Source organism: Geotrypetes seraphini, chromosome 2 (genome assembly GCF_902459505.1).
Source record: "Geotrypetes seraphini chromosome 2, aGeoSer1.1, whole genome shotgun sequence".
In the NCBI taxonomy this organism is placed as follows: domain Eukaryota; kingdom Metazoa; phylum Chordata; class Amphibia; order Gymnophiona; family Dermophiidae; genus Geotrypetes; species Geotrypetes seraphini.
The window spans coordinates 478,500,050-478,526,712 of NC_047085.1; the positions used below are offsets into that span (position 1 = coordinate 478,500,050).

Genomic DNA, 26,663 nt, shown 5'->3' on the forward strand with positions numbered 1-26,663 from the left:
GGAATAGTTTCGGAGACAGAATTGGTGAATGGGATGATAATCGTAAAATCATCTGCATAACTAAATAGTTTTATCCCCAGCTGGGTTAGCTTTGTGCCCATTGAGGACATGTAGACGTTGAAGAGCAATGGGGATAGTGGAGAGCCTTGGGGCACACTGGATGGATTGCTCCAGGTGTCGGAAAGCTCATAATTAAAACGAACCTGATAGGTGCGGGATATAAGGAAGCCACGGAACCAGTTCAGCACCTTATCCCGCATACCAATGGCATCTAGGCATTGCAGCAGTTTGATGTGGTCCACTAGATCAAAGGCAGAACTCATATCGAATTGCATTATCAGGGCATTAAGGCCTTTACTAAACAGTAGGTGCAAATTGTCTAAGATAGCCGCAATTACTGTCTCCGTACTGAATAATGGCCTAAAACCAGATTGAGTTTCATGGAGGAGAGAGAATTGATCAAGATAACCCATCAGTTAGGTGTGAACCAATCCCTCCATAATTTTTATAATAAACGGAATGGAAGCTACCGGTCTATAGTTGGATATTAGGGCTGAGAATACTTTACGATTTTTTAGAGAGGGTACCGTTAACTACCACCCTCTGAAGTCTGCCACTCAGCCAGTCATTGACCCATGTAGTTAGTGTTTCTCTCAGCCCCATTGATTTCATCTTGCTCAACAGCCTGCGATGCGGGACACTATCGAAAGCTTTGCTGAAGTCTAGGTATACGACGTCCACGGATTCACCCAAGTCTAGCTGTTTTGTTACCCAGTCAAAGAAGCTGATGAGATTGGATTGGCAGGACCTACCCTTGGTGAATCCGTGTTGACTGGGATCCCGTAGATTCTCCTCATCCAAGATTGCATCTAATTTACGTTTGATTAGTGTTTCCATAAGTTTGCATACTATTGATGTGAGACTCACCGGTCTGTAGTTTGCAGCCTCTGCCCTGCAACCCTTTTTGTGCAGTGGAATGACGTTAGCTGTTTTCCAGTCTATGGGGACTCTCCCCGAACTTAGGGAGAGATTGAAGAGTCCTGATAGCGGTTCTGCCAGGACATCACGCAGCTCACTGAGCACCCTGGGGTGTAGATTGTCCGGTCCCATGGCTTTGTTCACCTTGAGTCTTGCCAGTTCATAGTAAACGTCGCCAGGTGTGAACTCAAAATTCTGAAACGGGTCTTCCATGCTGGGCCTTGCCTGCAACTGCGGACCGTGCCCCGGTGCCTCGCAGGTGAAGACCGAGCAGAAGTATTCATTCAGTAGTTCTGCTTTATTGGAATCTGATTCTGCGCAGTTCCCATCTGGTTTTCTAAGGCGTACTATCCTGTCTGTGTTCTTTTTCCTATCACTAATATACCTGAAGAAGGATTTGTCCCCTTTCTTCATGTTCTTTGCCAGAGTCTCTTCCACTCAAAGTTTGGCCTCCCTGACTGCCGTTTTGACCGTTACAGACCTCGCCCTATGTTCTAGTTTAGCTTCCCTAGTCTTCGTTCGTTTGTAGGAAATAAATGCTTTTTTCTTCTCCTTGACGGGGTGCAAGATTTCTGCGGAGTACCATTGGGGTTTGTTGTTTCTCCGCCGTTTGTGTACTGATTTAATATAGAGGCTTGTCGCTTCATGTATGGTAGATTTCAGGGATGACCACATAGCTTCCACATCATCGGTCGTAGCTTGGTTCTGCAGTGTCCGGTGGACGAAATCTCCCATGCGTTCGAAGTCAGTGCCTCGGAAGTTGAGTACTTTTGTTTTCGTGTTTGATCTAGGGAAACCTTTCCTGAGGTAGAACCACACCATGTTGTGGTCACTGGAGGCTAGCGTATCTCCTGCCAAGACCTTTGAGACGCTATCCCCATTGGTGAGTACCAGGTCCAGGATCGCCTGGGCCCTAGTGGGTTCCAATACCATTTGTTTGAGTCGTGCTCCCTTTATGGATGTTAACAGTCTCCTGCTGCCGCTGGTTGTTGCTGAGTATGAGTTCCAATCTGCGTCAGGCATGTTGAAGTCACCTAGCAGAACAGCGTCTTCCCGTAGAGTGATATTCTCTATGTCTTCAATTAATTCGGAGTCTTTGTTTTCCAGTTGTCTTGGAGGTCTATATACTACACCAAAATACAGGCATTTTTCCCTGCCTCTGGCCAGGTTCACCCAGAGGGATTCCCCGGTGTACTTGACATCTGTTATTCTGGTAGTTTTGATGTCTTCTTTAATGTATAGTGCCACCCCTCCCCCTGACTTTCCCTCTCTGTCCTGACGAAATAAGTTGTATCCCGGTATAGCCATATCCCACCCATGAGAGTCTGTGAACCAAGTTTCGGATATTGTCACCACGTCAAGGTCGGCATTCATTATTTCGGTCTCTAATTCTAGAATCTTATTGCCTAAACTGTGTGCATTAACATACATAGCCCTCCATACTCCGTGATTTCTAAGTCCCTGTGGGGAGTTTCCCACCTGGGGTTGTGTGACTCCTAGAGAATTGTTTGCAATGGGGGCACTTACTTTGGACTTAGAATTGGAGTTTCGACTCACCTCGTCAGGATCGTTCCTTACTGCACTTGTATCTGAGAATTGTCATAAAATTAGGTAATACATAATGGGTAATTTGAACATTTTAGTTTTGATAAGGAATAGATAGTATAGTAGGTGAAGCTTGTGATCTGGTCGTGTTAAATAGGTTTTATGTATTTTTTGAAGAGTAAGGTTTTTGTTTCTTTTTTGAAGGTTTTGTAGTCTGTGGTTGAAGACAGCAGATTGGTGAGTTGTCTGTCTAGTTTTGTTGCTCTGGTGGCCATTAGGTTGTCATATAGTTTTCTTCCTTTGACATTTTTGGTTATCGGGTGTGTGAATAGTTTGTGGGTTCTCTCCTGTGTCTGGTTGAGGTGGATTGAGTTAGTCGGTTGTTCCAGTAGGTTGGGCTGTCTCCGTTTATAGCTTTAAATAGTAGGTAGTAGAATTTGAAGAATACTCTTGCTTGCATTGGGAGCCAGTGTGAGTCGTGGTATGCCTCTGTGATATGGTCGTATTTTTTCAGCGAATAGATGAGTCTTAGGGCTGTATTTTGTATTGTTTGTAGTTGCTGTATCATGGTCGCTGGGCAGGGGAGGTATAGTATGTTGCAGTAGTCTATTAATCCAAGGATTAGAGATTGTACCAAAAGTTGGAATTGTTTCCTGTCGAAGAATTTTCAAATTTGTCTTAGGTTTCTCATGTTGCGAATGATGTTTTTATTATTGTGTTGATTTGTGGTTGCATGGTACAGCTTCTGTCAATCAGTACTCCAAGAAGTTTTAGCGTGGGTTGAATGGGGTATGAGGTCGAGTTTATTACTAGGTTTGTTAAGGTTGGGGTTTTGCTGTTTTCTAGGAGGATGAAGTTTGTTTTGTCGGAGTTAAGTTTTAGTTTGTGTTTTGTTCATTTGTGTAAATGCACATGCACTGCTTTTACTATTTTACAGAAAACTCCATATTTATAAAATATAAGGGAATTGAGCATGTCCACCTTGAATATCTCAGTTCCAGTTTCTAGTTCTTTTTCTAATATCTTTTTTTCTGGATTTTTCCTTTAAGTGACAATTATTTTACTGATCCAAAAAATGTAGCATGCAGACTTAGGGCATCTTTTACTAAGCTGTGCTAGCGGTTTTAGCGTGCACGCTAGACGCTAACGCCTCCATTGAGCTGGCGTTAGTTTTTCCTCGTAGTGCAGGGGCAACTTGCGCCAATCTGCAGCGCGCGCTTAAAACGCTACCGCAGCATAGTAAAAGGAGCCCTTAGTTGTAGCTGATGAGTATTTCCAGGTGAAACAATCTTTCTTTCAGTTTAATCATTCACGGAGATAAACACTCTCTTACCCTAAAGTTTGTTGCTGGCCATTTATTCTTTGGCATTACACAGAATCTTCCACAGCTCAAGCCTTCATTTATGCACACAATTTGTAACACTTTTACTCCACCTATTATGCAAGCACCACAGTCTACAGTAGAAGGCACTGAAAGAAAAAGCAAGAAATGATTAACTGATGTTTAACTGACATACTAAAGTTCTAAACATACCGAAAAACCTGAATATATATAACTGGTGTTAAAAATTAAGGGGGGGGGATGATCACTAGTAGTTGGAAACATACTGTTGCACCTAGTTTGGAAGCCTGGTGCTTGAAACTTCACTTAATAGGCAGTATAGAAGTGAGGGTGGATAAAAGAAGGGGATATTTTATACTCTCCAAGGGAACATGGGACTTAGTCTCGGATAAGTTGGCAATTTTGAGGACTTGCTGAGGCTGTTCTGGTTGCTGTCCATGATTCTATGACCACGACTATATTCACATTTATTTCATGCTCCTGTTCGAAATACAAGGGGTGGGGGGAAGGGCTCTCTTGATGGGTTGGCTCCAGCAGCAAGATTATGGTTTATGGTTTGTTTACTACTGTTCACAGGTATGGGACTGAATACACTGTATACTGTTCTTCTGATTCTCAGGTGGCAGATGCACCGATGTGCGTTTTCTATACCTTTTCCAGTTTGTTGTACATTGATTTAGCTGATTCGTTTTCTGTACCTGTTTTATTGAAAACTAATAAAAATATAAATATATTAAAAAAATTAGGGGGGAGGAGTTATCAACACAGGCTTCCAAAAAGCCTTTGACAAGGTACCGCACGAAAGACTGCTTAAAAAGCTGTGGAGACACGGAGTGCAAGGGGAGGTCCACCGATGGATCAAAAACTGGCTGGCGGACAGGAAACAGAGGGTTGGAGTGAAGGGCCATTACTCGGACTGGCATGGGGTCACGAGCGGAGTTCCGCAGGGGTCGGTGCTGGGACCGCTCCTGTTCAATATATTTATTAATGACCTGGAGGCAGGAACAAATTGCGAAGTTATTAAATTTGCGGATGACACCAAACTCTACCGCAGGGTTGATACCATGGAAGACTGCGAAGATCTGCAAAGGGACCTAACGACGCTAGAAAAATGGGCCAAAAAATGGCAAATGAACTTTAATGTAGGGAAATGCAAGGTCATGCATGTAGGGAAAAAGAACCCGATGTTCAGCTACAAAATGGGAGGATCATTGCTAGGGGTAAGTAACCTTGAAAGAGACCTGGGAGTGATGGTGGACACGTCTTTGAAGGCGTCAGCACAGTGCGCCACAGCCTCAAGAAAAGCAAACAAAATGTTGGGTATCATTAAGAAGGGTATCACGACCAGGATGAAGGAGGTCATCCTGCCACTGTATCGTGCAATGGTGCGACCGCATCTGGAGTACTGTGTCCAATATTGGTCGCCGTACCTCAAAAAGGACATGGCGGTACTTGAGGGAGTCCAGAGAAGAGCAACTAAACTGATAAGAGGTATGGAAAACCTCTCATATACTGACAGACTGAAAAAGCTGGGGCTGTTCTCCCTGGAAAAGCGGAGACTTAGAGGAGACATGATAGAAACCTTCAAGATCCTGAAGGGTATAGAAAAAGTAGACAGGGACAGATTTTTCAGATTATGGGGAACCACAAGTACAAGGGGGCACTCGGAAAAATTAAAAGGAGACAGGTTTAAAACAAATGCCAGAAAGTTCTTTTTCACCCAGAGAGTGGTGGACACATGGAACGCGCTTCCGGAGGCTGTGATAGGCCGGAGCACGTTACAAGGCTTCAAAGAAGGTTTGGATAGGTTCCTAGAGGATAAAGGAATTGAGGGGTACAGATAAGAGTAGCGGTAGGTTATAGGGATAGTCTGGGACCATTGCTCAGGCAATGGGCCTGATGGGCCGCCGCGGGAGCGGACCGCTGGGCGAGATGGACCTCTGGTCTGACTCAGCGGAGGCAACTTCTTATGTTCTTATGTTCTTAAGACATATTATTAAGTAGGTGTTCTACAAGGATAGTAATAAATGTATTCTCACATATAGACATTGACATCCAACAGAACCAATTGTGAATGCTATCTAGTATTCTATCACTTTAAGAAGACTTTGGCAGCATTGTACGGGAAAAGAGACGGCTGAGGGGAGATATGATTGAAGTTTACAAAATCACGAGTAGAGTAGAACAGGTACAAGTGGATCGATTTTTGCACACCGTCAAAAATTACAAAGACATGGGGACACTCAATGAAGTTACAGGGAAATACTTTTAAAACCAATAGGATAAAAAATTCAGTCACAGAATAGTTAAGCTCTGGAACGCATTGCCAGAGGTTGTAGTAAGAGCAGATAGTGTAGCTGGTTTTAAGAAAGGTTTGGACAATTTACTGGAGGAAAAGTCCATGGTCTGTTATTGAGAAAGATATGGGAGAAGCCACTGCTTGCCCTGGATCAGTCGCATGGAATATTGCTACTCATTGGGTTTTGGCCAGGTAATAGGGACCTGGATTGCCACTGTGAGAACGGGCTTCTGGGCTTGATGGACCATTGGTCTGATCCAGTAAGGCTATTCTTATGTTCTAAGTGCCTTCCCGTCCGACATGAGCACACAGGACCAGCAGTACAATATCAAAAGTAAAAGAATACAACTCCTAGAGGAGATGGGGGTAGATGTGATGATATATGTCCTGCTCTCCTAGAAGAACATCTGCTACAAGTGAGTAACTCCACTTTCTACCAAGACAAGCAGGGCATTGTGTCTTACATATAGAAATACCTATCATAACAATAGGGACTTACAGTGGCAAGACCAACCAGAAACTAATCAACTTTGAATTATATATAGTCTTGTTTTGAGGGAGCAGCCTTGAACGGAATAAAAAAATAGGCCTACAAGGATAGGGTTGGATTCTGAACTCCAAAAACATTCTGCAGAACTGTTTTAAGGCAATAATGAGATGTGAATGTGTGGACTGAGGACTATGTTGCAGCTTTGCAAATGTCTTCAATAGAGGCTGACCTCAAGTGGGCTACTGACACAGCCAAGACTCTTCATTCTGACCTTCATTGTGTTTACTGATAGCTGCCCCTGTCCTGTTTGGGTCAAAAAGAGGCAAAAAGCTAATTGAACAGTCTATGAGCTTTAATCTGCTCCAGATAGAAGGCTAAGGTTTGCCAACAATTCAAGGTGTGCAGTGTGCTTTTGCCAGGATGGGCATGAGGTTTGGGAAGAATGTTAGAAGGACAATTGATTGATCAAGATGGAAATCCAACTACATCTTAGGAAGGAACTTAGGTTGTGTGCAGAGAACTACACTGCTATGGTGAAACATTGTGTAAGATGGATCAACTACTAGGCCCTGCAGCTCACTGACTTTGCGAACTGAAGTTACTGCCACCAAAAACCACATCTTCCAGGTCAGGTACTTCAAATGACAGGAATCAGGTGGCTGAAAAGAAGATTTTCATCAGTCGGGTGTGGATGATGTTGAGATTCTATGACACAGTAGGATGTTTCTTGTGGGCTTTGTCAACATCAAACCTCTCATGAATTGAACAAGAACTGAATAAAGATGGGCTTAACCCCTCGTATATGGTAATAGTCAGCACTAGTTACACTGAGCTGAACCCTTACAGAGTTGGTCTTCAAACAAGAGGTGCATGAGGTACTGAAGCAGTTTTGTCTAGGTCAAGAGAGAGGATCTAGGGCCTTGCCCTCACACCAGATGATATACTTCTTTCAATTAAAAGCATAACACCTCTTGGTATCTTTCCTGGAAGCCAAAGGATCTTGGAGATACCCTCAGGTAGCAGAAAAGATTCAAATTCTACATTCCCAACTTCCAGGCCATGAAGGCCAGGGACTGGAGGCTGGGACACAGAACAGACCTCTCGTTCTGTGTGATGAAGATTGGAAAACACTCCAATCTCTAATGATCTTCAAAAGATAGCAACAGAAGAAGAGAGAAACAGATATGTCTTGACCAGCAAGAAGCAATGAGAATCATGGTTCATCAGTCCTGACTGAGTTTCAGTAACATTTTCCCTATTGGAGGGACTGGAGGATAAACATACAGAAGGCATTCCCCCTAATGGAGAAGGAAGGCATTCGATGCTAGTCTGCATGTAATCTGAGTCTACTTAGAGACCTTGGTGTTGAGATGAGTAGCAAAAAGATCCACTCTCAGAAAATCTTGTGAGCAACACCCATATTGAGAGATCACTCATGTGGATACATCACCCTGCTCTGTCTGTCTGTAGGGCTGTTTTCTCTCATTCCAGGTATATGGCTCAGAGCACATACCACTGCCACATCCCAACTGCTTCTTAACAGTAGAGGTAGAAGCCCATACCCTCCTACTTGTTGACATAGCATATGGCAACTTGGCTGTTTATTTGGATGAAAACAATTTGGTTCATCAGTCGATCTCTGAAAGACTGTTCCAGATTGGGTGCCAAAAGCTCCAGGAGATTGATTTGGAACTTGATCTCCTGCAGGGATCAGCATCCTTGGGTGTGAAGCCCTTGAACATGAGCTCCCCAGCCCATACTGGATACATATGTGGTCAGAATCTGCTGAAACAAAGGAATTTGAAATAGAAACCCCAGAATCCAATTGAACTGACTCCAGTGTGACAACACAAAAAGCAAGGCGAGGTTTTCTCTGTTTGTCTGTTAATTCCAGTGTGACCAAGATGACATCTGAAAGGTTCCTGTCACCTGACACCAATGGAAAGCAAGGGTCAATTGGGTGCCTCTCAAATTTATACCATGTGGCCTAACAACCTCAACATCTGCTGGCTGTGCCAGACTTGAGTGGAGATACAAATTAGAGAATTCACCTGTACCTGAGGGAGGTATGCCTGAGCCTGAACCATATCTACCAGGGCTACAATTTACACCAATTGTTGTACTAAGAGCAGATGGGACTTTGGGTAGTTGATAATGAACCTTATTAGCTCCAACACTTGAATAGTTCTCTGCATTGATAGGGAAAATGTTTGAAGTCCCTGTATGTAAACTGCTTTGAGGGTAGTTGTTATCTACAAAAAGGCAGTATACAAGTCCCAATCCCTTTCCCCTTCTTATCCAATGTTAACTCACGAGACCTGCAGTTCAGTAACATAGCTGAGAAGCTAACTAGGGGAGATGGGCGGGTTGTGAGAATATATGCCTGCTGTCCTCAGAGAACACCTGCTACAGATGAGTAACTTTGCTTTCTCCGAGGACAAGCAGGCATAATATTCTTACATGTGGAATTCCCAAGCTACCAGGACTATGCCAAAAGGTTGGAGGGAAATTTGACATCTAAGAAGAGGTAGAACTGCTTGACAAAACCAACTATCCCTTATACAGTAGAATCTCAGAGACATGGGGATTGGTGGATGCCGGATAACTGTTTTCCTGGTTGAGAGTGCTGTGTTAGAACATAGATCTCAATCCCTCCCCTCAAACCCCTCCTCTCCCCAAGCACCAGTGTGGCAGTGGTTCTGAGCCACAAAGCCCTCCTCCCTCCCTCAAGATCCAAAATGGTAGAAGAAGGCAGCAGGGTCCTGAAACATGAACCCCCTTACTCCCTCCCTTCCTTATCCAAAGCGCAGCCGGTTAGCAGGAGGCAGTCTCAAAAAAGGATGTTCATGACCAGCCCTGGCAGGGCCTTTCCTCTGATGCCATATTAATATAGAAAGAGCTGAGGCTCTTGAAGACACTTCAAAGGTGTTGAAGGCAGACCTAGCCATGTATTTCCTGGTTTGCAATAGATTATAGGTGGTTTGTTGAAAGTCTGGGAAGAATAACCCAAATCAGAGTTACTGGATGCTAGGGTCCACCTTGGGAGTTAGTGCCCATGAAAAGGATCTGGGTGTTATCAAAAAACAATTTGATGAAACCTTCCGACCAATGTGCAGCAGCAGCCAAAAAAGCAAACAGGATACTAGGAATTATTAAAAAAGGGATGGTTAGCAAGTTAAAGAATGTTATAATGCCCCTGTATCGTTCCATGGTGCAACCTCACCTGGAGTATTGTGTTCAATTCTGGTTTTCATATCGCAAGAAAGATATGGTGGCACTAGAAAAGGTTCAAAGAAGAGCAACCAAGATGATAAAGGGGATGGAACTCCTCTCGTATGAGGAAAGACTAAAAAGGTTAGGGCTCTTCAGCTTGGAAAAGAGATAGCTGAGGGGAAATATGATTGAAGTCTACAAAATCCCGAGGAGAATAGAACGGGTACAAGCTTTTAGAAAGGTTTGGACAATTTCCTGGAGGAAAAGTCCATAGTCTGTTATTTAGAAAGACATGGGGGAAGCCACTGTTGCTACTCCTTAGGTTTTGGTCAGGTACTAGTGACCTGGATTGGTCACTATGAGAATGGGCTACTGGGCTTGAAGGACCATTCGTCTGACCCAGTAAGGCTATTCTTATCTTCTTAGTATTGCAACTTTTTGTGGAGCAGCTCCCAAAGTTGATCTTGATTTGAAGGCACCGGTATCATTGGTGAAGTCAGTACAGATGGTACGGCAGGGCATCAAGTCATTGGGGACCTCGTTGAAGAGGCATGCCTCAGAGATGACAGCTTCTGCACCGATGGGGAATGCTGCTCACGCCAACATTTCGCACAAATTGACTTACTCGATGCTGGAGATGCCATGGGCGCCTTTTGGGAAGGCAAAATTAGCTTCATAGTATGGAGAACTGATGGTGCCGATGTAGATACAGAGGCTTACACCAGGGGTGGTATTGAGGTTGATGATGATGGCGCTGGTACCAAATGCCCCGGAACATCCATGACAAACATCAAGGAGAAGGAGCTGAAAAGTTTGTCCTGCTGAAGATGCCAAGCCTTCAAGTAACACTTCTGAAACGTTAAGCAGTGGGTTCAAGAGTCGACCTGATGCTCAGGACCAAGGCACTGAAGACACCATCTATGGGGGTTAGTGACTGAGATGGTCCTGTTACATCGAGAACACCTCTTGAACCCGCTGGAAGGCTTGGACATGGATAGGAAGATAGCCTTGGCGAAATCAAAAGATGCAATGGTACCAGTGGTCAGGTAAGGAAAAGCCTGAAAAATGCAACCAGGCAACCCAAGAGCTTAAAGGGGCCCTAAGGCCTTGGAAGTTGAAAAGTGAAAAACTTCAATGAACTCAAAGGAAATAAAAGAAGAAGAAAAATCATGAAAAAAAGTATGGGAAGGCAAGAAAAAAATTGAGATAATCGCGCACTTGGAGACACTCCAAGAAAAGAACTTTTTAGCTCCACAGAAACCTAAGAACTGGTGGTCCCCCAAGCTGACACTGGGCAGGAAGGCACTTACACATTCGCAGTATGGGCCATCTCGAGAATTCTGAAGAGTTAAAGTGATACTACACTTTTAGACCGTCCATACCAGGCTCTGTGGATGATGTCACCCATCTGTGAGAATATGCTGCCTGCTTGTCCTGGGATAAAACTTTATACAACTACTCAAAGATCTGTGTCAAAATATGCATGCCCTTGTTGGCATGTGTACTTATGTGTGTATATACCCATATATTTCTAAAACAGTTATTTCCCTTGTGTAAAACACATGCTACTTGTAAGAAATGCTTTGTAAAATTAGCCCTTTAATGCTGTGGGATCTATGGGTTGATCATATGTGAAACTTTAAAAACTCAGTCTTGATTTATAAAAAAATATGACTTGACACTTACAAGTTAATATAGGAGGTGGTCTTCTGGCTTCCAGAGGGATTATCAGAGGATAGAGTGCTTGTGACTCTACTATTACAATATCACTATTATCTCCCAGAGAATCAGGAACAAATCGCACCGTATACTGACAGCTCATTCCAGGAGCTACAATTCCTCCTTCTCCTGGAAACTTTCCTGGTTAAGAGAATATCAAATGAAGGTGAATAGGGAAGGATGCATAGTCCTTCTAGTTTTCCAAATTGCATTGCTCATACATGTCATAGACCACTGGTGATCTCTAGCTTTCTTCACCACTTCTTAGAAACTAAGGATCCTCTGTGTTTATCCCAAGCTTTTTTTTTATTTTTTATTTTATCTCCACCTTTCCACTGAAAGGCTGTTCATCCATCCACTACTCTTTCCATACCAATACTCTTTAATATACTCTTTCAAAATATGTTAGCCAAAATTCAAATTAATTTCATATGAATTTAAAGACTTGAGGTACTCAAATAGATATATGAAAGAAAGATTAGGTTCTTACCTTGGTAATCTTTTTTGTAGATGTTTCTAGTGGTCCTGAAACGATAGGGTTCTATATTCCAACTTGCAAGTTGCTTGCAGAAAACTGTCAATCATGTTTTTAACTCTGCCTTCTTCCCAGGGAGATGCTCCTGCCCCCTCAGTTCATACAAAAGCAATCACATAGCACTATAATAACTGGAAGGAGGGAACTGGGGAAAAATCCCCATCACTACAATACTGTTGTGCTCTATAACAAACATAATAATCAACATTAAAAAATCCAAACTTGTGAAACCAGCATATATAAAGAGCTCGTAGCTACTCGCATGTTCTGCTATCAGGCAGAAACTTAAATCAGACTATATGGTCTTGAAGATTTTCCTATGCATTATCTTTTTATTTTATATCCTCTCAGTTCCTCTGAGAGACAGAGAATTCTTCAAAGTCAGACTGATCCTAAGGCAGAAGGCAGATGAAGCCCATTCACAGGGTTTTAGACACCGTCTCCCTTTCTTGGCATGACTGGTCAGAACAAAAAGGTGATCCGATAGGCGAAACTCATTGGTAACTTCGAGGTACTGGAGAAGCACTCACTTGACATTCAGCAAATATAATGCTTTATCCTTTTTCTTAGACCCCATAGGGTAAAAGGTGGGCAAAACAGACTTCCTGATTGACATGGAAGGCCAAGACCACTTTCAATAAGAAGGATGGAACCGTGTGCAAGGAGAGCCCTGTTTCCATATCCTATGAAACAGCTCCTTGCAGGAAAGAGCTTCTATCTCAGAAACTTATCTCTCCAAAGTAATCGTCACCAGGAACACTGTTCTTGACTGTAAGGTCTGAAAGGGAAGCCTCCCATAAGGGCTCATATGGAGCTGTACTGAAACCTGCCAACACAATGCTAAGGTTCCAGTAAAGGAAAGGGGAACACAGCAGAGGATGCAACCGCAGAGCCCCTTTAATGAATTGGGCAACCTCTGGGAGAGAGACTAGGAAGCCTCTTTCCCCCCGAGCTTGAAAATAGGAAAGGCCTACTATCTGCACTTTCAGTGATCCAACTATGTGTGCAGCTTTAAGCACCTGCAAGTGAGCTTCTGCCCACTGGAAGAAGAGTTGAGTTTCTAGGCACAACGGGGCACTTCTGGTGCCTTCTTGCCTGTTGACATATGCTACCGCTGTTGCATTGTCAGTGAAGACTCTGACTGCCTTGTCTTCCATAGGGTCCTCTAGTGCCTGATGCACTAGATAAATAGCTTTGAATTCCAGGAAAATTATAGACCACTTCTGCTAAGTCAGAGTCCAATGCTCATGGACTGGGTGTCCATTGTAAGGCTCCCCCCCCAACTGTAAAGGCTGGCATTAGTCATCAGCATCTCCCAGGAGAAGATGCGAAGAGGCATGCCCCTGAAAAGAGTGGCTGACCTCAGCCACCACTACAGGCTGCTCTTTGTTCATGGACCCCACATAATAACATTCATTGGGAGCCAGTCTCTGTAGCAGCTCCAATAGCTGCTTCTGGAGCTTTAGTCTGCGTGGCTGTAGAAGAAACACTTGGCTGAGGGCTGTGCCAAACAAAACTCCCAGGTACTTCAGGTGCTGAATTGGTTCCAGCTGACTCTTCTTGAAGTTGATTATCCAGCCCAAGTCTTGGAGGAGTTGCAGCACTCTTGACACTGCCAGCTTGCCTTTCTCCTTGGACAGAGCTCTGATGAGCAAATCATCCAAATATAGGTTCACCTGAATTCAAGCTTTGCAGAGGTGCGCTGCTACCACCACCATCACCTTGGTAAAGGTTCAAGGAGCCCTGGCAAGGCCGAATAGGAGAGCGTAGAACTGGAAATACTACTGCAACACATGAAATCGTAGGTAACTCTGGTGGGGTGGGAAGATGTGAATATGAAGACAGGCCTCCATCAGATCGAGGGAGTAGAGAAATTCCCTTGTCACCACTGCTGCTATAACCGACTGAATGGTTTCCATGCAGAAGTGCTGTTCTTTCAGTGCCACATTAATTGACTTGAGGTCCAGAATTAGCCTCCAGTCATCTGAGCCTTTCTTTGGCACAATGAAATATATGTAAGGTGACCATACATCCCGTTTTCCGTCCCGTTGTCCCGACCCACCTTTTCGGGACACCAAAATGTCCCGTTTTCAGGGACAGCGTCCCAAAGCTGTGCGCGGGGACACCAGGATGGCTGATCACATTCGGTCCCAGCCGCGCCGATTGAAACGCTGGGCCGCCGCTGCTGCTTCTTAGCTTCTTCCCGATGTCAATTTTGACGTTGGAGAGGAAGTTCGGGGCCAGCCAAATTGACGTCGGGAAGAAGCCAAGAAGCAGCGGCGGCAGCCCAGCATTTCAATCGGCGCGGCAGGGAGGCAGACTGGCAGGCAGCGGCGGTATACGGGCGGGTGAGGGGGTTTGAATCCGCAGGGGGGGTTTAATCTGCAGGGGGGGTGTTGAATCCGCGGGGAGGGGTGTTGAATCCGCGGGGGGGGGGGTTGAATCAGGCACTGGAGAGAGGGAAGGAAGTAGGCAGGCAGGCTGGCTTCGGGGAGGGACAAAGGCAAGAGAAGACATAGGAAGGAGGCACTGGGGGCACTAGGGACACAGGACAGGCACTGGGGACACTATGGACATGGGAAGGAGGCATTGGGAGCACTATGGACATGGGAAGGAGGCACTGGGGGCACTAAGGACACAGGACAGGCACTGGGGGCACTATGGACATGGGAAAGAGGCATTGGGGGCACTATGGACATGGGAAGGAGGCACTGGGGGCACTAAAGACACAGGAGAGGAACTGGGGGCACTATGGACATGGGAAGAAGGCATTGAGGGCACTAGGGACATGGGAAGGAGGCACGGGGGCACTAAGGACATAGGAAGGAAGGAGGGAGGGAATAGAAAGGGACAATTCTGAGTGCAGAAAGAAATGAAAGAAAGGATACACAGTAAGAAGGAAACACAACCAGAGACTCATGAAATCACCAGACAGCATAGGTAGGAAAAATGATTTTATTTTCAATTTAGTGATCAAAACCTGTCAGTTTTGAGAATTTATATCTGCTGTCTATATTTTACACTATATTTGTCTATTTTTCTATAGTTACTGAGGTGACATTGCATATTTTAAAGTCATTTGCCTTGACATCTTTGAAAACCCCAAATGATAATTAACATTTTCTCTGCGTATTGTATGCTTTGTAGTTTTTTTTAATTTTAAGGTTACCATTATGAATTAATATGAAGATATTATGTGTACATGAAAAATGAATGGAAGAAATTGGGGGCGGGATTGTGGGCGGGGCTAGGGCATGGGTTGAGGCGGGGCTAGGGCGGGATTGGGGCGGGATTAGGGCGGGATTGGGGGCGGGACTAACAATTAATAGATGTCCCCTTTTGATGAAAAAAATAAATGGTCACGTTAAGTATATGCAGTATCTGCCTGAGCACAATTCTGTGGCCAAGACCGGCTCTATGACCCGAGAGCCAGTAGTCTTTGTATTGTAGCTCGAAGTTTGTAGGTTCTCTCCAGGTGACCGCTGTAGAATCTATAAAGCAGTCTGGTGGGGGGGGAAGCCATAGAACTTGATTTTGTACCCCAATCTGAGACCAGACCTACCAAAAGGCTGACAGACTGCCCCCTTCCTGGGGAGGGAGGGGGGTGCTCAGCCCCTGTCCTGGCATCATTGTGCTTTCTTAGAGGCTGGAGGCATGAGAACCTGAGGCTTACTGTCTCCTACTCCCACTGAACTTCAGATGTGACCCCTCAAAGGACCTCTGTGTCACTTGGCCTCCCACATAAGGACAGAATCTTCACAAGGCTTGAAAATTGCCCCATCCCAGCAGAAGTTATTTCCTGTAGCATACCTGAGTGTGGGCTTGGGCCAATATCGGGCCTGTCCCGAACTGATGACTTCATCAGGCAAGACAAGGCTGCCCCCAGTGACATCATCCGAAGCCTTGAGGCTCCCTACATGAGAGTCGTGCTCCTGTGCTCTGCGGCCACAGGGCGTGCCCAGAAGTGTCACACCCTGCCCCTTGGAGCTCCGTGGAGTGAAAATAGAGGTATTTTTTATTACCTTGAGAATGGGGAAATATAAAGCTAAAACTAAGGTTTCTACTCCGGTACCAGTAGACTCATGGATCGCCATGTTGCACCTCTTGGTGGTTTAAATCGTAGACAAAATCAGGGTTCCTTGTCTTCAGAGGTTTCATTGTCTCCTCTGGATCATATTCCCTCCTCCTCCTCTGGGACTTTGTGATAAAGGATCTTATTAGAAGATATTCAATCAGATACAGGGACTGTTAAATAATGATAGGTTGTGACATTCTAAGTATTTCCTTTTTTTTGAAAATAATTTCTTCCTCGATTATGGAACAACTTCTACTTTAATGAGGACTAGATGGTTTTTCTATATGATGATTTTTTTTAATTGTGTCCTTAGTTTTTATTCGATTTGATTACCTTTTTTCTTGTATTCTATGGGATTGTTTGTAATGATTCTGAAAATCTAAAGAAAAAAAGAAAGAAAATTGCCCCATCCCGAACTCCTGGCCATTCAGGGTCTGCTGTATGGTAAGGCCTTTGGGCAATGGTTGACAACACTGGCCATAAGATCATCTAGGCCCTTGCCAAAAAGCATCTGCCCCTAAAAAGGAAGCCTGCTTAGCATAGCCTTAGAGGCAGATTCACCCGCCCACTGTCTGATCTAGAAGTCTGCATGGGAATGGGGATTGCGGGACTCCCATGGGTCCCACAGGACTCCAAAAGGGATCCCCCCAGGTCTATGGGACTCCCACGGGAAACCCCCCCCAGGCTCATGGGACTCCCACAGGGATGGAACTGGGGTTCCCGAGTCCTGAAAGAGAATTAGTAGAAGATAGACAAAAGCAGAAACTGGGACCAAGATGATGGTAAAACAAAATGTCCCACCAGCTACAGCATGAGAGATGTTCATTTTGAGGAGGGCTAAGTTCAAAGTGGGAGACCCAGCCCCCTCTCATGGTTATGCCACCAATTTTGTTTAGTACAAAATGAAGTACTTGCTGAATTTGTTTTGGGGTTTCCAGTTCAGTTTTGGCACATTTTTTTTATGCAACCATTGTCCTGAAAAGTGCCTCTCTCAATTCTGCTTTATATGATTTTGATGCTGTATTGTTTGATTCTTTACTTATTGCTGCATTAAAAACCATTTATGGATCTTGGAAGGACCTCTCACAAGTTACCTATGCCAAATGGTGGAACCAGATTTGTTTGCTCAACAGATATGAGCTTTATATTGCTAAAAAATCCAACTTTTTTATTTCTTTTAACAAGAAATGGTCAACCCTACAGTCACCTGACCTAATATCTATTCTAATTCTTTCCGGTGATGTATACATTTCTTATTTCTGTTCACTGTTATTTATTTATATTGCATTTTATTGTTGGTTTAAATAAACTAAGACTTAAAAAAAATCAAAGCTGTCAGAAGTAATTGCTGTTTTTATGGGGACAGATAACTTTTATGGGGGGACGGGCGGGAACAGAGGGGATTCCTCACGGGGTCGGGCAGAGATGGAAGAGATTCTGGCGTGGACGGGTAGGGACAGAGGAGATTGCTGGTGGGGACAATGGGGATTCTTCACACAGTCAGACGGAGATGGAAAAGATTCTGGCGGGGATAGGTGAGAACTGGTGGGATACTAGTGGGGATGGGCGGGAATTCTGTCCCCGCACAACTCTCTAGTCTGATCCAGAGCATCCATTGGGTGGAGATAGCATAGGCTATGGCTTTGCCCATAACTCTGATGATATCATACAGAGCATCCACTATATTATTTACCCAGATAGGAGAATTTGGGGATCCTCGTTGTCCTGCAGGTCTGAAGCTCAAGATAGGTGAGTGTAGTATGCATGTGCCACAAAGGAAGATGCAGCTGCCATTTTAATCCCTAGAACCAAAGCTACAAATTGCCACTTGAGGAGCAAGAACACTTTGCAGTCCTAAGTATCCTTCAACATCACTCCTCCTTCACTAGGCAGGGAGGTTCGTTTAGTGAGCTACACCACTATCAAGTATACCTTGGGCTGAACAAAGACCTGCTGAAAATCTATTGTCATTGGATAAAGCTTGGCCATAGTCTTAGCCACTCACAGGGACCCAACTGGTGACTCCCAGTGATCCGTGACCAGCTTGGTGATGTCCGGATGTGAGGGAAAGAATGTGGTCGGAGTCACAGAGCTACTCATAACTGACTGGGATGAGGAAGCTGGAGAGACTTACAGGTTTAATTCTTGCAGTGGTGTCAATACGATGAAACCTTCCAACCAATGTGAAGCCCCTCCCAAAAAGCAAACAAAATGCTAGGAATTATTTTAAAAGGGATGGTTAACAAGACTAAGAATGTTATAATGCCTTTGTATCGCTCCATGGTGCGACCTCACCTGGAGTATTGCGTTCAATTCTGGTGTCCTTAAAGATATAGCGGCACTAGAAAAGGTTTAAAGAAGAGTGACCAAGATGATAAAGGGGATTAAACTCTTTTCGTATAAGGAAAGATTAAAAGGTTAGGAGGGAGCTTGGAAAAAGATGGCTGAGGGGAGATATGACTGAAGACTACAAAATCCTGAGTGGAGTAGAACGGGTACAAGTGGATTGATTTTTCACTCCGTCAAAAATTTCAAAGACTAGGGGACACTCGAAGTTACAGGGAAATACTTTTAAAACCAATAGAAGGAAATATTTTTTCACTCAAAGAATAGTTAAGCTCTGGAACTCATTGCCAGAGGTTGTGCAGGCTGATAGTGCAGCTGGTTTTAAGAAGGGTTTGGACAATTTCCTGGAGGAAAAGTCTATAGTGTGTTGCTACTCTTTGGGTTTTGGCCAGGTACTAGCAGTGGCGTACCAAGGGAAGGGCGGGAGGGGCGGTCCGCCCCGGGTGCCAGCCCTGAAGGGGTGCTCCCGGCCTGGCCGTTCAGTCCCCCCACACCCCCGAAGGACCGCTCGCCCCACTGACCTTCCTGCACCACCTGTGAAGCAGCAAGCAGCAGGATCGCGAGGTCAGCTATCCCTGAGCTGCTTGGGCGCTGCTTCCTGCGCCGCGGTCCCGCCCCTCCTCTGACGTCAGAGGAGGGGCGGGAACGTGGCGCAGGAAGCAGCGCCTAAGCAGCGCAGGGATAGCTGACGTCGCAATCCTGCTGCAGCTGCTTCATAGGTGGTGCAGGAAGGTCAGTGGGGCGAGCGGTCCTTCGGGGGTGGTGGTGGTGGTGGGGACTGAACGGCAAGGCCAGGAGCATAGGTAGTGCTGCTTCATAGGTGGTGCGGGGAGGCCAGGGGGACGAGCGGTCCTTCGGGGTGGGGCGAGTGGGCAGGCAGGCAGGCATTCAAGGGGGAGGGGGGTAACAGGCAGGCAGGCCTTCAAGGGGGGGGGACAGGCCTTCAAGGGGGGGAGCAGGCAGGCCTTCAAGGGGGGGGACAGGTCTACAAGGGGGTGGGCAGGCCTACAAGGGGGGGGGACAGGCCTTCAGGGGGGGTGCAGGACTTCGGGGGGGTGCAGGCCTTCAAGGGGGGGACAGGCCTTCAAGGGGGGGACAGGCCTTCAAAGGGGGGACAGGCCTACAAGGGGGGGGACAGGCCTACAAGGGGGTGGGACAGGCCTTCAAGGGGGGGACAGGTCTTCAGGGGGGTGCAGGCCTTCGGGGGGGGTGCAGACCTTCAAGGGGGGGGACAGGCCTTCAAGGGGGGGACAGGCAGGCAGGTCTTCAAGGTGGGGGGACAGGCCTACAAGGGGGAGGGACAGGCCTTCAAGGGGGGACAGGCCTACAAGGGGGTGGGACAGGCCTTCAAGGGGGGTGCAGGCCTTCAAGGGGGGACAGGCAGACCTTTAAGGGGGGACAGGCAGACCTTTAAGGGGGGACAGGCCTTTGGGGGGGACCCTGGTTTAGAAGTACACGGAGGGAAGGGGGTGTTCAAAGAGACGTGCATATGCCAAACTTTTTTTGGGGGGATGAAGAAATAATGGGTCTGAAAATAGAGGAGAGGGAGAGAAATGATGGACCATGGGATTTAGGGAGGGAAGGAACTGAAAGGGAGAGAAATTGGACACAAGGGATCGTGTGGAGGAGGGATAGAGATATTGGATAGGAGGGTAATTGGGAAAAGAAAGGGAGAGATGGTGGACTCTGGGGTGGTGGGGAAGGAGGGAGAGATGCCGAATGAAAGGGTAGTTAAGAAAAGGTGGATCTGTGGAGGGAGATGAAAAAAAGGAAAGATACCAGACTTCCTGGGGAGGGAAGGGAAATGGAAAGGGAGGACAGAGTTGGCAGATGGATGGTTAGCACGCAGAAAGAAGAAAGAAGGAGACCCTGGCAAGCAAGTTATCAGAAGAAAACCAGAGCCTTGGACCAACAAGATTTGAAATATAACCAGACAACAAAAGGTAGAAAAATTAATCTTATTTTCTGTTTTGTGATTATAATATGTCAGATTTGAAATGTGTATCCTGACAGAGCTGGTGTTGGACTGCAAACGTGAGCTAGGATTTAACAGAGAGAGGAAAAGTCCTTTTTGTTTCTTTATTTTATTTACACCACAGCGCCAGTGTGGTTAGGAGAAGCCAAAGGGGGTGAAAAAGCTATAAAACCCACCAGGAGTTTTGAAAAAAATCACCCAACTGGGCAGGAAAATCGAATTGAAAAACCAATTCAATAGGCTGAATCGAATCGAAATTTTTTTTCCTGAATCTGGCAGCATTAGTTTGCGCTACTGTCTTAGACTTTAGGACCTGGGATTGGGGAGAGATGGCATCCTCAGTACTTTATAATGCAAGTGAAACGAGGATTTGGTCAGACTTTTGAAGGGTCTGCAGAAAAAAAATATCGTATAGGCCGGGGACATGAAACAGCAGGAAATGGGAACTTTTCTTCCTTCTATTTTTGTGAATGGAAAGGCTGAGGATGTCAGAGAGTTCAGTTAAAATATGTGCTTTATAAGAAAATATAATAATGTGTTTTATAAAGTTTATAGCATAGCTGGCCTACACAGTGAGGTGTTTCTAGTGGTGGTGGTGGCAGCGTGTCAATGTGTTGAGAGGAAGAGGTGGTCTGGGAAATTCTGCTGAGCAAACTCCGGGCCCATTTCCACCCCCCAGTTAGTCCACTCCACTCAACTGGTTCACACACTGAGTGGGTCTTTGGGTGTTGTGTTGGGATCTCTTCCAGTGGTTTATCAGTATCTCCTTCTGGTCCAAGGAAGGAAACTTTGTTATCCTTAGCATTGACCTACAGAATTTGTTTGTAACAGCGCTGCTTGTGTGGCATTAGGCTATGTAGTGATCGAAAGAAAAAAACAGACCTTTGCACATTTTTGCACTATATGGTGGGTGTATGAGGAGATTCACATTTCCTGCACAGCTAAGTCCATGTGAAGTTACCTTGTGCTGTATTTGACATCTAGCAAGGTCTCTGTTTGAAAGGAAAGATCTAAACTTAAAAATGAAGTGGCCAGAAGTTATGGTAAAAGCTGATAGTGTAGCTGGTTTTAAGAAAGATTTGGACAAATTCCTGGAGGAAAAGTCCATAATCTGTTATTAAGACATGAGGGAAGTGTCTGCTTGCCCTGGATCGGTAGCATGGAATGTTGCTACTCTTTGGGTTTTGACCAGGTATTAGTATCCTGGATTGGCTACCATGAGAATGGGCTACTGGGCATGATGGACCATTGGTCTGACCCAGTTAGGCTAGTCTTATATTATGTTCTCATCCGTAGGGGCCTTTGTTTTCACTTCTTATTTTAATGTATTTTTTTTTCTGGGAACTTATCAGTGTTTTTTATAATGGGAACAAAAATGGAAGAGAATTAATGTGTGTGGGATGAGGGGGTAACTAATTTCTTCAGCTAAATAATTCAATCCACTTCAAACAGACATAGGAGAACTCACGCACCATTCACACACCCTCCAACCAAAAACGTCAAAAGAAAAAAACTGTTCGACAACCTCCTAGCCATTCGAGCTGCAACACTCGACCCCCAACCCTACAACCAATTGACATCGACCACATACTGCAAAACCTTCAAAAAGAAATAAAAACCCTTTTATTCAAAAAACACATAAAACCGAACTAACACAATCAGAACTGTCCCAAGCATCACCTGCAACTACTCCATATGTACTTCTGATGTCATGACAATTCAGACATATTTTATGTTATGTTATGTTTGGAATATAAGAAAATTTTCACTGCCTGTTTCTATTCTGACCATTTATTCCGTTTCATGGTCATTACAAAAAATATTTTTTTACATGGGGGGGGGGTGTCAAAAAATGATGGGCCCCGGGTGCCACATACCTTAGGTACGCCACTGGGTACTAGTGACCTGGATTAGCCACCGTGAGAATGGGCTACTGTGCTTGATGGACCTTTGGTCTGAAACTATAAGGCTATTCTTATGTTATGTTCTAATAATGTCCAAGAGCACAGAGGCTTTGAACAGCTGGTACACTGTGGAGTCCTCCCCATGATCCAGGGCTGCCACCACCTCTTGACCACCATTCTCATGCAAAAAAGTAGACTGTGCCAGAGAAACTTCATCCTGAGAAAAAAGTGGCATGGAATCAGATTTTCCATCCTTCTCGTCTATAACAGACTGAACCTCCTGGTCCAAGTCTGTGTCCTCATCTGATTGGGGTGCATGTTGAGGGGAGTTCCCCTGTGCCACTGCCACTGGTGCACTGCAAATAGATGTTGAGGACCCTCAGAAGTTCAAATAGGCATTCCACTTAAGGCTCACAAAATCTGGAGTGAAGCCTTGTACTGGGGGTCTCAAAGACCCTGGCAGGGACCCCATGCTGATCCTCCTGGGCTCCGCAGCACCCATGCGACTGCACTTGGCTTAACCACCTTTGGAGAGGCCCGAAAGGGTCTCACCTCCTGCAGATCAGTAACCTTGAAGGACTCAGAGGAGCTTTAGCCCAAGGCTCCTGCCATTCCCTTGCATTCTCTGCACACGGGACATGGGCGTTCCCTGGTGCAAACCAGGCATAATATAGGGGTTAGAAGGCTTGAGGAGTCCAGCCCTGAGGATTTTAAGCAAAATTGAGGGGTTTTGAGGCAGATGGAGGCTTCAGAAAAAAAAAATCAAAGATGGCTACTGCCAGTAAAATCTCACAAAAATGGCCCATGGGGCCTTTCCGGAAAGTCAAGAAGTGCAGGGAAAGAGGTTTTAGAGGTGGGAGACCTAGGATCTGGCTGTAGAAATCTTCAATACCACCACCAATTTTCCCAATAGGCTATAATAGCTTTACTCACTGTGCCATGTGGTACCTGCCTGCATCAGCATAAGATTTCAGCTAGAACAAATGGATTAAAAATCTGCCTCACAGATTCATTGGATGAACCTGGTCTTCTGGTTACCAGTTGGCCTGAGCCTCAACCCTTTGAAATGGGGCCGGATGGTGTACATCCTAGGGTGCTGAAGGAACTTATGGAAGTTCTGGTAGCTCCGCTGACTGACCTTTTCAATGAGTCTCTAGAGTCAGGAGTGGTACCGGATGACTGGCGAAGTGGAAGTAAGGAAGAAGTAGGGAATTACAGACCAGTAAGTCTCAGTTCCGTGGTAAGCAAATTAATGGAAACACTTTTATAACAGAGAATGGTGAAGTTTCTGGAATCCTGTGGATTACAGGACCGGAGGCAACATGGATTCACTAAAGGTAGCTCTTGTCAGACAAATCTGATCAATTTCTTTGACTGGGTGACCAGAGAATTGGATAGAAGATGTGCGCTAGATGTGGTGTATTTAGATTTTAGCAAATCCTTTGATAGTGTCCCACACAAGCATCTAATAAATAAACTGAGTGTCCTCGGGATGGGTCAAGAACTGTATGAGTAGAAGGTGACAGAGGATAGTGGTCAATTGAGTTTGCCTGAGGAAAGGGATGTTACCAGTGGTGTGCCTCAAGGTTCTGTTCTTGGGCCTGTTCTTTTTAACATTTTTATAAATAATATTGCTGAAGGGTTGTAGAGTAAAATTTGCCTCTTTGTGGATGATACCAAAATCTGCAATAGAATAGACACGCTGGATGGTGTGAATAACATGATGAAAGACCTGGCAAAGCTTGAAGAATGGTCTGAAATTTGGCAACTAAATTAAACCTTAAGTTTATATACCACATCCTCTCCATAAAGATAGAGCTTGGCACGGTTTATAGGAACTTTAATATAAGGAAGGAAAAACATAATAAGAATTAGTGATTATAAAGAGGGTAGTGAACTTTACATTTAGGCTGCAAAAACCCGAGAGAACGGTACAGATTAGGAAGTGAAAAACTTATGTACACGACAGAAGAGCGGGACTTGGGTGTGACTGTATGTGATGATTTTAAGGTGGCCAAACAGGTTGAAAAGGTGACGGCAAAAGCTAGAAGGATGCTAGGTTGCATAGGGAGAGGTATAAGACTTCGGTAAGACCTCATTTAGAATATTGAGTGCAATTCTGGTGGCTGCACCTTCAAAAAGATATAAAAAGGATGGAGTCGGTCCAGAGGAAGGTTAATAAAATGGTATGTAGTCTTCATCATAAGGCGTTTGGGGACAGTCTTACAGATCTCAATCTGTATACTTTGGAGGAAAGGTGGGAGAGGGGAGATATGATAGAGACGATTAACTACCTACGTAATGTAAATGTGCATGAGTCGAGTCTCTTAAATTTGAAAAGAAACTCTGCAATGAGAGGGTGTAGGATGAAGTTAAGAGGTGATTGGCTCCGGAGTAATCTAAGGAAATACTTTTTTACAGAAAGGGTGGTAGATGCATTGGACAGTCTCCAAGAAGAGGTGGTGGAGACAGAGACTGTGTCTGAATTCAAAAGGACCTGGGATAGGTACGTGGGATCTCTCGGAGAGAGAAAGAGATAACGGTTACTGCGGATGGGCAGACTAGATGGGCCATTTGCCCTTTATCTGCCATCATGTTTCTATGTTAACTCTTGGCTGAGTGAAAAAATATTTCCTCCTATTGGTTTTAAAAGTATTTCCCTGTAACTTCATCAAGTGTCCCCCTAGTCTTTGTAATTTTTAACGGAGTGAAAAATCAATCCAGTTGTACCTGTTCTCCTCCAATCAGGATTTTGTAGACTTCAATCATATCTCCCCTCAGCCCTTTCTTTTCTAAGCTGAAGAGCCTTAACCTTTTTAGTCTTTCCTCGTATGAGAGGAGTTCCATCCCCTTTATCATCTTGGTCGCTCTTCTTTCAACCCTTTTCAGCACCACTATAACTTCCTTGAGATAAGAAGACCAGAATTGAATGCAATACTCCAGATGAGGTCGCACCATGGAGCGATACAGGGGCATTATAACATTCTTAGTCTTGTTAATCATCCCTTTAAGTTATGCACACAAATGGGAGCCCTGTCTTTGTCCTGCTCTTAATCCACTCATGTGTATTCCCCTCTTGCAAAACTATAAAAGAAAGCTGCATATTTGCTGTATATCCCTTATGTGGCATACTGGTCTATACACATATTAGTGAACATCCACATGTATATACTTGTGTGTGTGTATATATCTATCTATCTATATACTAGTTATTCTAACATTTATAACAATACATGAATCTTTATTTATATACCTCAAATTTATGTGCACAGTAGATATATAACTGTTAGATCCCAGTTTATATAATTGCCCTTAGAGTGCTTAAAACATACTACTACTTATCATTCTTTAGTGCTACAAGACATATGCAGCGCTGTACATTAACATGGAAGAGACAGTCCCTGCTTGAAAGAGCTTACAATTGTGACCGGGCACAAAGGGTGAATCTTTACATGCTGCTCAGGAATCAAGAAGATACTAATTTATTCACTTTCTTAATATACTTAATTAATTTATTCATTCAATTTTCTGTACCGTTCTCCCAGTGGAGCTCAGAACAGTTTACATGAATTTTTACTCAAGTTTACTCAAGCATTTTTCTCTGTTTGTCCCAACGGGCTTACAATCTATCTGATGTACCTGGGGCAATGGGGGGATTAGGTGATGCCCAGGGTCACAAGGAGCAGCGTGGGTTTGAACCCACAAACTCAGGGTGCTGAGGCTGCAGCTTTAACCACTGTGCCACATTTTGAAAGCTTCAAAGTAGAACTTAGAAAACAATCTACAGCCATTCTAAGGCACGAGTTAACTTACCCAGTCCAATGGAAAAACATGAAGTAGATGGAGGAATAATTCGAAGACGACGAGAGACTGATGTCAAATTCCGGAGCTCTATTGTCATCTACTTAAGAAAAACAAGACAAACAATGAGGTGGGGTAAGACAAGAGAAACATTTTTTTCAAGTCAATGACTATTTAAGAAAGCAAGATTGCAAAATATTATGCGGATGAATCAAAATATATAGGCCAGTTTTCAAAAGGACATATACGTTTATGATGGGATAGAGCAAGGCATGCCACCTAACTATACCTTTAATTACAATATTCAGCCATTATAACTCAGGGCCCCTTTTACAAAGCCATGGTAGTGATGCTGCTGTGGAAAATGCACCAAAGCCCAAAGAAACTGGGTTTTGTTGTATTTACCGCAGCAGCAGCATCATTACCGCAGCTTTGTATCAA

General features: G+C 44.7%; 1 protein-coding gene across 3 annotated transcripts in view; it reads right to left on the reverse strand.

Moving 5' to 3' along the window:
• DLEC1 (DLEC1 cilia and flagella associated protein) overlaps positions 1-26,663 on the reverse strand; it is a 386,841-nt gene that overhangs the window by 282,714 nt on the left and 77,464 nt on the right. For all 3 annotated transcript variants that reach the window (XM_033931738.1, XM_033931737.1, XM_033931739.1), the window contains 3 exons: positions 26,235-26,322; positions 11,554-11,727; positions 3,857-3,993 (listed from right to left, as the gene is read on the reverse strand). In XM_033931738.1, the coding sequence (XP_033787629.1) occupies positions 3,857-3,993; positions 11,554-11,727; positions 26,235-26,322 (399 nt within the window). The remainder of the gene's footprint in view (positions 1-3,856; positions 3,994-11,553; positions 11,728-26,234; positions 26,323-26,663) is intronic.